Consider the following 12738-nt stretch of genomic DNA (forward strand, 5'->3'; position numbering starts at 1 on the left):
TTCCCAAAAGAGCTGGTCAGGGATGTGAATACCATTGTCAGGGCGTGACCATGAAATCCTGGTCTCCCAGATCCCCAGGGATGTGGAGAAGGAGAGGAGCAGAGCACAGGCCCTGGACTTCAGGGAAGGAGAACTTGGCCTCTCGAGGGCACTGCCAGGGGGGATCCCGTGGGCGCAGTGTCAGGGCACTGAGAGCATCCATAGGCCTCCATCGGCCCTGGCCAGCCCAACCTCGGGTCTGGGCCCACACCTCTGTCCCTGGGCCCAGGAGACCATTGAAGCCCAAGCCAGAGTTTCAACACCAGCTTGATCTACGCAGGAGGTGTACTGGTTTCCAGACCAGCCACGGACACAGCCTTGCCTGTCAATGAACCCTGTGGATTTGGGCTTTCAGTCTCACTTCCCAGCTTAGTTCTTTACGGGGTGTACAATGAAATGACACTGTGGCCTCCAAGTGCCAGACCCCCACTGATTCACAGAGGCCTAGGGCCTTTCTGCTTCCTTTCTTCTCATCACTTGGTCAGGTTTGGGGAGGAGAAGAAGGAAAAGCAGGGCAGGTTCTGGGTACCAGTGACTGGATGTGGGGAGCAGAGCCTTCACAAGTGAAATGATCAAAAAGATATGTTAGCTCAAAACTTTCATTCTGAGCTCTTTTCTCAGAGGCTTAAATCTTCAGCAGCAACATGGAAGCTCTGAGATCCCTCCATCTCCCTCTCTTTTAGTAATTAAGTTGACAGTACCCAAGTCAGACTTTCTTTCTTTTTTACGGCCTAGAGCACCCCCTGGTCTGGAGATGTGCCAGGAATCTTACAGAAGAATCTTCTGCACAAGAAGGTGGATGTTCCCAGGAATCTCAGGAGGGATGGCATACTGATAGCTGTGTTCAGGGAGATGGTCAAATGTCTCATCTTCAATTCTGTAATGGTGGCTTAGATGCCTGGCTCATGTGTAAACTCTCTATGTGAATGTTGACATTTACCGAGCTACCTGGTCTGACCTCAGAGCTGGCCCTGCTTTGAGCTGGGCATTGGACTCGAGGCTTCCTGAGCTCCCTTTTACCCTGAATTGTCCTATGACATAGAGGCCCTCACCTCCATCTTAGTCTCTTCTTGTAGGGCATGTTGCAAGGCACAGGCTCATGGAAGGATTGGTGGGGAAGAGACTTCTAGGGGTCTCTAGTCCAGCCTCCAGGCTGGCTGTGACTTTGTAGAGCTGAAACCCGAAGCGCTCCAAAGGTGGAGATCACAGCAATGTTCCTCCTAGTCCATTCTATTTCTCCTGAGGCTCAGTCTAGAGCTCCCAAAAGGTAGTTTGTGACTGGTGCCCCTGTCATATCATTGGCCACTGCAGAAGAGAGCTTGGCTCCACCATCTCTGCAGGTAGCTGTTGGCTTTTATTAGGTTGCCCTGTTGTGGGAATAGAATGGAAAATTGCCGAGGAGGATTGTAAATATGCTCAAGTGACTTGCAGCTGAGGTGCCAAAAAACACATATATCACACTAATTGTGGTTTACCTCTGTGTGCTTGACAGGTAGAATGTCTGTGCTTAGATAACAGAGGCCTGTGAGAAACACAGAGGCACCTTATTGAACATCCTTGAGATTCCTGCCCTGCTGTGGGAAAGATCAAAGCACAATGGAAAAGTAGACCTGTGAAAATCCCAGATATATACAGGCAAAAGCAGTAGGCCAGAGCTCTTTTCTTTTTTGATGTAACCATTCTCCCAATAGATACCATGTGGGTTCTAAAGAATTTTTCATGTCTATTTTCCTAATTTTTGTCAATTCCGTCCACTTTTTGGTTCCAGTTTGTGGCTGGTTTAACGTCATATGCATGAGCTTTCACCCATCCCATTTGCAAGGGTGTTTTTCTGGCTACGTCTAATCGTAATCACCAGTCTTCAGTTCTCCAGATTGGCCATCTATTCATCTCCCAGTTTAGGGCTTCCCACTGACAAAGCCACTGTGTGGTTGTCCTGGTTTGAGCTCAGAGGGCAACCAAGCACCACACAGCCACTCAGTCCCCTCGTCCCCTCTAGCTCTGGGAAGGAGAAAATTAAACCAAAAAGATTTAGGAACTGAGATAAGGACAGGGAGGGTTGAATCTCCCATTACGGTCATGGGCAGAAGGCAGACTCATTAGGGGAAGAAAAAAAGAACATAAATTTAAAACAGACACTAACAACAACACCACTTAAGAGACAGAGCAGAATAGTGAGAAGCATTGCTCCATCTTGAGAGCACCTTCTCCCCACCCCTCCCTTCTTCCCGGGCTCAGCTCTGCTCCCGATATCTCTACCTCCTCCCCCAGAGGTGCAGGGGCAGGGAATGGGGAGTGCAGTCAGTGCTGCCTCTTCTGCCATCTTCAGTGGGGGGGAAGCTTCTGGAACTTGTTCCTCCTGCTCTAGCGTGGTCCCCCACTCACAGGAGACAGTCCTCCACAAACTTTCTCCCACCTGAGTGCCTCCCACGGGCTGTAGTTTTTCCCAAGCTTCTCTGGCATGGGACACTCCCATATGCTGCAATCCTCCCAGCACCGAACTACAGCAGCAGGGGCTGCTTCTACCCACCGGGTCCTGGCCTCCTTCAGGAATAATCACCTGAAATTGCAGGGGGACACATCAGACTGTTTGTCAGCATCTGCTCCACCACAGACCTCCATGGGTGGCAGTGGGGGGTGGCCCTGCCATCTCACCATGGGATACAGGAGGCTCTGCTCTGGCGCACCTCCCCTGCCCTTTCCTCCTCCTTTCTTCCATTGACCTCACTGTTCACATAGATGTCACAACTCCTCCTCACAACTCCAACTCCTCCTCCCAAGTGCCTTCTTAAATACGTTATGTCAGAGGTGCAGCTAATTGGCTTCACTTTGGTGCAGAGGTGTGTCTGACTTGGAGCTGGGGGAGCTTGGAGAAATTTCTCACGGGAGGCCACCACTGTAACCGCTTCCCCTGCTACCAAAACCCCCACCACTCACTCAATCCCAGGACAGTGGCACCTGCCCAAACAGCATAAGAGTCCACATATATGGGTTTTGCTTAATTTTGTCTTGCCAAAACAACCACTCTTAGTTGTCCTATTTGGGCACTGCCCTCCCCCACTTCAATAACTTGTTTACCAGTTTGGATTTCTAATGCGACAGGATTATATTGCCATTTAATGTCCACTCTCTTTGCTGAGGCATCGGAAAACCAAATGCCCTCAGCTGGGGTATCTTCAGTGAAGGGGGATGCATCTAGAATTAGTGAAGCTTTAAATGGTTGTTGTAATGACAGCGGGTCAGTGTTACTACAGCATTTGTAATTTAGAAAGTTTTATATGTCTTTCAGTGAATTGCATTTCGTCTGCTCTTCCCATTAAAGAGGTATACCATCTCCTGATTGTAGGTTTTGGTGTGACTCCCTCTGGAGGAGCAGTCTCTTTTAGAATTGTGTCTAAAAAATTAAATGGACCTCTAGTCTGAACAGGTTGTTATGTCATATTTTCTCAACTTGTTTAGTTGCACGGACTAAAGACAGAAGACCTTTTCCCCACTCAGAATACCTCCATTCTGTCTCTTTAAATGCAGTCCTGCTCAACAGTAAAGGCCTTTTCAGTCCATCAGGGCCAGTTTGAAATAAATTACATTAAGTACCATGCTCTGTAAAACCCCATTCTGCTCTAATAGGGTCATGAGAATCGACAAGTCCTAGAGATTGATATGGTTTTAATTCCCGTGTTATGGTTTTGAATGTTTCTTCATGTTCTGAGTCCCATTTCCACAGTTTCTCTTTCATAGAAGTGAATACAGTGGACAGGCAATGTTGAAGAATCCAGGTATGTGTTTTTTTCAGTATCCTAAAGTGTCCATTAGTTGCATAAGTCTTTTCTAGATTGGCAGCATTTGTGATTGTTTTATTTTATTTAGAGCACCTGGTGGAATTGCTGCACTTCCAGCACTCCACCAAGTGTCCAGAAATTTCACTTCTTTGCTTGGTCCCTGACATTTTTCAGATGGAATTTCAATTTGTCCTTCTTACAATGTTTGCCAAACTGTTGCTACTGCTTCTCTCACCGCTTTAGGAGACGTTCCTCCAATTAGAATATCATCTATATACTGATATAGTTTTATCTCTTCAGGAAGTAAAACTGTCTGTGAGAGTTCAGCAAGCACAGCATGAGCAATTGTGGGTGAGTGTTTATATCACTGTGGGACTCTGTTAAAGGTATATTGGATACCCTCCCATGTAAAGCAAAGTTTTCTTTATCCTCCTCCTGTAAGGGTACCATGAAGAACATATCTTTCACATCTACCTCTGCCATCCAAGGATGTGCGGCGGCTTGTAGTGTAGCTGTCAAAGTTGCAATATTGGGGACTGCAGCTGTCAATGGGGCTGTATTGGCATTTAAGCATCAATAATCAATTATTAAACACCATCTCCTGTACGTCTTATGGACTGGCCAAACTGGAGAATTAAATGAGGAGTGAGGTCTGGAAATAATTTGTAGTTTTTCTAAATCTGCAATTACTTCAGAAATTCCTGTATGTTCTGCAGCAGAAATTGGATACTGCGAGACGTTAGTGATTTTTGATTCAGGAAGTACTGGGGCTGCACGGAGTACACACACTGTGGCAGTCTGTTGATTTTTATTAGGGTTAGGGTTGGCATTTGAGCCAAAAGACCACAAACTACCATCTGGCAAATGCCAAGTCTGGCTACTCAACACATTGAAACCCAGGATATTTTCATGATGCTCTTTGATTGCAAAGCCAAAAGCTTTTCATCAGGGAGCAATAAATGAAGTCTTGCTGTTTGGCACACAGTGCAAGCTCCTGTAACTCCAGTAATTTGAACCTTTTACCATCCAGGTTGTATGCATAGCTTATCAGCATGTGTAAGTTTTGAAATTTGTGCTCCAGTATCAATTAAAAATTATGTTAATTGTTGCCAAGGACCTACAGGAATTAAAATGTAAGGGCCATTCTCATTTAGCCATTGCACAACTGATGTCTGGGCACTATTATTTTTTTGGCCTTGCGTTTCGTGATTGATCCCCACGAGGGAGGAAAGGGTTATTTCTCTCTCTGTGAGCTGGCGATGGAGGAGTTGGAGTATTCAGAGTGTTACATTTTTGAAATGCTTGAATTAGACTCAGAAGAACCACCAGTAGGTTATCTCTGAATCATGGCTCTAGGAATTCCTAGTGCCAGTGCTTTTTTCCATAGTTGGTTTCTCCATTCCAGGCCCTTAAAATTGTCAGTCAGAGGATTTTTGTTCTTGGGAATTGTTCTGATGTGATGGTTTAATTTCCCCAACAGTGCAATCTGTTTTTTTTTTCATTTCACTGGGAATTTCATCCCATCCCATTTCTCATGCATGATTTGTAGTTTTGTGCATTAACATTGCCCAAGTGGGTAATTCCCTTTGTTCCAATTCTTTTTCCTCACCATTTCCAACAGCCCGTGTTATGTTTACCAATTCATTACAAATTAAGTCGCTCTATATTTCATCTCATTTTGCAATGAGGAAAGGTTTGAGTGTGGCAGGGGCTCCTTTTATCGATGGTTTAAGTCTAGCAGGAGTTACAGGTGCCAAAACAGGAACATCAATAGGATCACGCTGATGCATGACTTGAATATAGGCAGCCTTTGTAAAAGCTGTGGAGAGCTCATTTAGAGATTTGGTAGGTATTAATAGAGGCTCACCTCTCTCTAAGACATCGATGCCACCAGCCCAATGTGCCACTCTGCTGGTTAGTGAGTGGGGGCCATTTGGGGGGTTGGGGCCAGCATTCAAAAAGACACCAGGACCCCAATAGCCACCAGCCTCATCTCCGTCTAGCAGAATTCTATCTGCCTCCCCGTTTTGAGACACTCCCCATAGCTATTCAGTTTCAGTTTCTGCTGGTTTACGCTCGTAATGGTCTTGTAAATTGGCTATCTGAATTGCACCAAATGAGATTGTTTTACTAATATGATTTCTCACACTCCAAGGTCCTGCTGTTTCTTCTGTTTTAATAACTGGTCTAATTGCAAGTTGGAGGACTGAGGCAGGTGGAAAGAATTATTTTCATCTCAGCTGTTATTATTTCAAACACTCCAAATATAACCATCCCAGTCTTAGGGAGACACAATTTTCTGATTTGAACTATATCAGGGGGGTTTGGAGACTGCATTAACATCATTTCACTGTGTTGTCCCAGTTTGTGTTGTTTTAATTGGGGTTCTTTAAGTTCTTTTTGTAATTGTTCTATTTTAATTGATAACAGCAGCTCGGTAGATTTCTGCCCTGCAGTCTCAGCCTGTAAATCTTGTATTTGATAGTTAAGTTTTCCTCATTCCTGGCAGGCAGATTCTAGGCACACTCCCAACATTTTACAAAATGTACCTTTATCTTTTCCAAATTTGGTTTGTACCTCTGGCATCAGTTAACTGTTTTTCTACCTCTTCTCAGTTAGACTAATTACTACAAGCCCAGTCTTCTGGGAAGGTGGGATTTGGTTAGAAACCATGTTTTTGCAAGTATTTGGTTATTCTGCCAACCTGCTGACTACGCCAGTTTGTCACGAATGGAAATTTTAACACAGTAATGATTTAGCAGCAAATCAAGATATATTAATGATCAGCAGCAACTAACCATTAACCAATTTAAGGATTTAACAAATAATTCAGTGAAATATATTATGATTAAAATAATGACTCAGCTACAGATTCGAAAATGACATGAATCACACTGACTTACTATAAGGTATCCTAAATATATATGTGTGTGTGTGTGTTGTGTGCATGTGTATGTACATTCATAAACACAAGATGTACAAACACAAAGACAAAAATATTTGGATCCAGTGAAATATGTATGTACCCACACTCGTAAAAACAACTGCGTATAGCCAAAAGCACAGGTAAGTAGAGAGGTGGGTGAGAGAAGTTAGTCTACAGCTAATATTTCCCTCCTCTTCTCAAGTGTAGAGTAACTATTCACAATGAGATGGGCAGTAATTGAGACCTGAGGGGGGCAACTTCATCTCGGCCCTTCATTGGCTTCGACAGCAGAAGGTACTTCAAGGAGTTGATACCTGAGAGGTGTCCCAACTCAGGGGAGATGCTGGTACAGACCCGCTGCAGTGCAGGAGAGCTTAAAGGGTCTCAATGGGGGTCACTACTTATGGGGTCCAAGATAATTGACTTTCATCAGGTAATTTTCCACCCTGGCCCGACTCGAGTGATGAAATGTTCTGATGTTTTCCACCAGTTGCACTGGCCCAGAACTTGCTGGATATGCAATTCTGTTCTTGCCCACCCTCAGCCACGTCCCAGGAACAGATGGACCAGGCTGTCAAGAGGTGATGGACTGTCACTGCCGCTCCCAAGTGACAGGGAGAGCCGGAGCCAGGCACGTCAAGGGGGTGCCTTACCACTCTGCTCCTCTGCCATTTCCAATCCATACCACCCTGGGTCGGTGTGTGGCCCAGGAGGGGGGTGGAATCACACCAAGCACCAAGCATCCCAGCAAAGGAGCAGGGAAAGGATTGCACCACCACAATGGGACAGAACCGCTTTCTGGGAAACACGGGGCTGAGACAGACTTGTGCCCCCCCAGGGGACACCCTCCCCTCCCTGCGTGGGTGGTGGGTCACCGTGGGGCCCTTTGTGACCTCCCTTTGTGACACCCCACTGCCCTGCGTGTGCTCAGCGTGGCTGCGGCCCCCAGCCCGCAGTGTCTGGTAGGACAGCAACGGGACAGGGCAGGAGCACGGGGCCAGCGAGGAGTCCCCGAACGCAGCCCACATCTTTCCCCGCCACCCCCAGCAGCCACACAGCACAGAGGCCTTTGGCTGAAGCTTCCCCCTTGCCCACCCCTGCCCCTTCCCTCCGTCCTGCAGGATGGCAGAGAAACCCCCCAGCCGCCCCAGGGTGGCCTAGCAGGAGGACAGGTTTCCCCAGGAGAGCAGCTCTCCGCCAGAGCCCCATGAGGTGTCTACGGTGCAGCCGCTGCAGATCGGTGAGTGGGGGCCCCGTTGCTCCAGGCAGGGCAGGGCACAGCCAGCGCACCCTGCTCGATGCCAGGAGCACTTTTCCCCCCTCTGCCATCAGCGGGGGTCCCGCGGGTGGGGGACACGGTGCTGCCTGAATGCCAGGGCTTCTCAGGGCTGGGGGCTGGACCCAGCACAGCCTCGCCCCAGCAGGGAGAGAGCAGAGGGCACCCAGCTCCTGCCCCGGGGCACGGGCAGTGAGAGGCAGCTGGGCTGGCAGGAGGCAACAATGCTGCAGGACGGGGCCCTTTCCTGTCTGGCTGCAAGCGAGGGCCTCAGCCCGCGGCACTGGGGGTTTTCCCTGCCGCTCTGTGCTCCAGCAGCGCAGCCCTTCTGCTGGGCACCCTCCAGCCCCGCCACGCACGGGCAGGCTGTGCCAGGGGAGCGGGTGTGGGGCCGGCCACAGGGCAGAGCTCCTGCCTCTGCTCTCTCCTGCCACCGCACTCTCTCGACAGCCCTCCCTGCTCTCCTCCTCCTGGAGCTGTCAGCTGGCTGCCTGTGTACCGAGAGGAACAGGAACACGTGTACTTCATCCGCGTCTTCGTCCTCAGCCCAGAAAAGGTGACCGCGGCCCTTTCAGAGCCAGCTGTGCTGGCGGCTGCTGCCAGGGGCTCTGCTGCTGCTGCCGGACTGCTGGAGGGGTGCTGGCTGGGCAGAGCTGCTTCTCCCAGCTCTCCCCCACGGCTCTGCACCCCCAGCGCTCCGGTCCTGCTGGCCATGTGTCCCCCCACTCACGCTCCCTGCCTGTCTCTCTGTCCCCCGGCTGCCAGGAGGAGGGCCACAAGATGAAGTTTCTGGACAGCATCTGCATCCTGTGCAGAACCGCCAGGCACCTGGGCTTGTCCCAGGGCCTCAATGTCTTCTGCCATAGATACAAGCTGCCAGAGAATATCAAAGTGAGGGGGCCCCCGCCAGCTCTGGGGAAGGGGGGAAAGGCCCCCGGCCCCAGCACCCTGCAAGGACAGCAGGACAGTGCTTGGGGAGGACAAGGGGCTGGCAGCAGTGTTAGTGGTGGCAATCATGAATAGAACTTACCTACACAAGGCAGATAAGCAGGCATTTCTTTATTCCAGCGCTGGGGAACACAGGGGACAGCTCAAAAAACGTGCTCCCCGACAGGTCCAAAGCACAACATATTTATACACTTTTTCAGCAGAGTCATGGTTACATAAGATCAACAAAATTCACAGAGTTTAGTTTGACCTTAATAATGATTGGCTGTCAGTTTCTTCTGGTACCTATTGTTTCAAGTCAAGATCCATAACCAGTACCTATTGTGTTAATTCAGAGTCCATAACGATTGTTATAGTGTTCAAGGCACACAGCATGCTAGTTGCTTAATCTTAAGGGCCTTAGTGTACTTTATATTTTCACAGCTACTGTAGCTTCATGTTAAATCAAAATCATACTTTTAAACTAAAATCAAAATAATATTGTAGGATTCAAACTGTTTTATTAAGGTAACTGCAACATAGTCACAACTGTAAGTCTCATGTGGGGAAAGGCTCTCTGGGGAGCAGGGATGGCTCTGGGGAAAAGTAAGGGATCATTTCTGTGCCTGCAGGGAGGAATCTGTGAGAAAAAAACACACACAAAAAAAAGCAGTAAAAGTAGAATCATAGAATGCTTTGGGTTTGAAGAGACCTCGTTATATCTGAAGTTATTTATTCAGAAGCCTCTTTGGAAATACACATTTTCCATTGTTACCCAGAGGTTTTCCTCCTCTTACTCTTTTATCCTTCAGATCCGTCTCACATATCAACCTTCTTTGTGCTTCAGGGATGTAAAGCCCAACTGTCTTTCCATAGTCTTTCTTTCATACTCCCTATAGGCAACTCCTCAGCTCTGGCAATGGTCTTCATTGGAAGCTGCTTAAACACACAGCTGAGAAGTGTGTTTTATTGTTGATTACATTCTATTGTGTTTTATTTTTTCTTCTTTTTTTTTTTTTTTTTTTTCCTTTTCCCCAATTCAAAAAAACCCCTCTGTTCCTGTTTTCAATTCTCTAATGAAATCGGTAGAGATGGCTGCAAAGAAGCTGTCACAATCAGGTACAGACTTCAGTGGACAAGTCTGATGTAAGGAAAAGTGATGTAATTTCCAGGGGGCCAAAGAAAGACATAATGAGGTTGGAGAGGTGAGGTGCAAAGTTGTCCATACCGTGTCTAGACTCAAGAGGCTGCTTTTTCTACCTGTCTACACCTCCTTAGGAGACACTCTGCATCAGTATCAACTGGAAAATTCTTCTATCACTTCTTCAAAATGCTCATTGAAAATTTCCCCTTTACCTACCCTCCTGAAACCTAATTAGCTATATGAGTATCCAGTACTAGAAGAAAATGATGGAAGAGTCGTGGCTTGTTCAAATTTTTGGCATTGTAATGTTCCCATGCTGTATTTGAGGCTGATTCCATGAGGCTCAGGTACCGAGAGAAGGTTGAGCAGATCTCTCAAGAAATCAAAGTCAGAAGCAAAACCTAAAGTACCTTGAAGCATTGATTGGCCCCACTGAGGGCCATTACTGACAAAGCCTCCCCATAGACTCGTTAGAGCAGATAATTGGAGGCTGTGGTTGCAGGTAGGCAAAGGCACTGTGCAGTCAAGTCTGGTGTTGAGAAAACCCTTGGTTTGCCTTATGAAGCAGAAAGGTCAAGCTGTGACCTCCAGCCCATGAGAAGGGGGGTCCTGTTGTTCATGCTCAGGTCATGACTCTTCCTGGGACCGTGGGAGGTGGGGTGTGCAAAGCCAAGTGAAGGACAACCATGGCACAACAACTTCCAGCTTCTCTCTGGTTTTGCAAGGAGACAGTGAGGCCCCAGTACCATGAGGACAATGTGTCTTCTCACAGGTCTCAGTGATAGACAACTGCCATAGCCAAGAGGACAAAGACCTGGGTTCTGTTGGTGCCTCCCAGCTTTGCCAGAGCTCTTTGCCATCCTCACTGCAGGCTGTTCTACACTATCTGATACCTGCACTATTTCCCTGCAGGCTGTAGACACTCATCTCGCTTCTCTGCTTTGGTCTCACCCCAACATTTCTGTACCTTCACTGATGTTTCCTACTACCAAGGAAAGCTCTACCACCTCAGAAACCATCTTTCTAGCAGGGAACCCAACCCATTAGCCTTCCTCACCTTCTAAACCACACAACCGCTACTGGTCTTGCAGCTTGTTGGATGGATGGGACCAAGGCACGTGCCTGCTGCTGTCCCATCCTCTGCTCACGTGGAACGGACATGAGAACCCATGTCCAAGCCTTTTTCCTGGATAGGGCCTGTGGGGTTACTTTGGCAGAGGAACTTTCCCCGCTGTGTTCCTGCTGTTACACTGTCACCTCCAGAGACAGAAATGACCTCATGGTCCCCATCACAGCCATACTCTTCCTACTGGATTATGAGTTTCTGAGACACAACTGACCTCATAATACCATACCCATCCATCACCCTCATTATGGCCCAGGGACTGACCAGATAAAAGTATGCTTGTTCTATCAAATCTATCAAATCTATTTCCTACTAACGATCTGAGTGGAGAAACATTCTTCACAGGAACTGCTTTATTTAAGTTGGTAGCTTTTATATCTCCTCTTCTGCATCTCATGCTTCTTTTTGTTTGTTCTTCCTCAGCCTCTTCTGTCTTCAGAGGTCTCTGCAAGGGAAAGATTCATTGAATCATAGAGTAGCTCAGGGTGGAAGACATCCCTGAACATCATCTTCTCTGACATGCCTGCTCAAGGAAGAGTGAACTAGATGAGGTTGCTCAAGGCCTCGGCCCACCTTTTTATATTCCACAAAGGAGCTGAAAGTGTGCTCTATCACATCATACAGGGAGATAATAAATACCTGCAGCAGTGCTGGCCAAATTTCTGGACACTGAGGGATGATGACAGTGACTGGCTGCATGGGGGACTTTGTGTCACTGATGCCATTTGGGCCTGATTATGGGGCCAACTTCCCACCTATTGTAACGCCCACCTCTTCTGTCCAAAGAGCACCTATCTGGCTATAAGGGAAACATAGCAGACTGCATCAAGGGTATTGCAAAATTCCATGTACATAACATGCCCTTGTTTACCCTGCCCGTTCTGGTTCAACAATGCCTTTATTTTGTCCTTCAAGTGAGTGGAAATGACAGCAGGAGGACGTGCACCATGACCTTCCCAGAGATGCTGGTTAGCTGATCAGCCTGTATTTATCCCAATTCTCCTTCCTGTTCCTCTTGAAGATGGGTTGGACATCTGCCTTTTCCAAGGACCCCAGAACCTCTCTGATTGCTATATGATTTTGGCGGCACAGTCTAGAAAGACAGAGGAGGGTGACAGAGCAGACAGGAGCACTTGCAATGAGCCTGTCCACAGTGGCTGAGGTGAATCTCACTGGGAAGGTGGGGTTGTTCCTGCAGTCACACACAGAAGTGTCAGGGCTCTGTCAGGTGCCCACAGCTGAGCTGGCCTCAGGCACTCCTCTTACACACAGGGCTGTTCAGAGACACGAGTCCTTCCCTTGCACATGCAGAGGCAGTGCACTGCAGGAGCCATAGTGTCTCTCAGAACTCCTGCTTCCACCCCCAGAGGCTGGGAGGCACCTCAGCCCTGCAGTGCTCGCCCTGCTTTGCACCCGTGGGAGATGCCCCAAGGTATGAGGAAGGGACACAGGGACCACGGTTCAAGGAAGGACCCCTACAAGGGCTCAGAAGCAGAGAGTGGAAGTGGAAAATGAGCAGCT

General features: G+C 48.0%; 1 protein-coding gene across 1 annotated transcript in view; it reads right to left on the reverse strand.

Moving 5' to 3' along the window:
• Positions 1-11110, reverse strand: part of LOC122152426 (antigen WC1.1-like) — a 30735-nt gene extending 19625 nt beyond the window's left edge. The window contains 1 exon segment of the mRNA XM_042793534.1: positions 11059-11110. Coding sequence (XP_042649468.1) covers positions 11059-11110 — 52 coding nt within the window.
• Positions 11111-12738: the final 1628 nt, after the last annotated feature.

This window comes from Tyto alba, unplaced genomic scaffold (genome assembly GCF_018691265.1).
Source record: "Tyto alba isolate M040663 unplaced genomic scaffold, T.alba_DEE_v4.0 Super-Scaffold_20, whole genome shotgun sequence".
Lineage (NCBI taxonomy): Eukaryota > Metazoa > Chordata > Aves > Strigiformes > Tytonidae > Tyto > Tyto alba.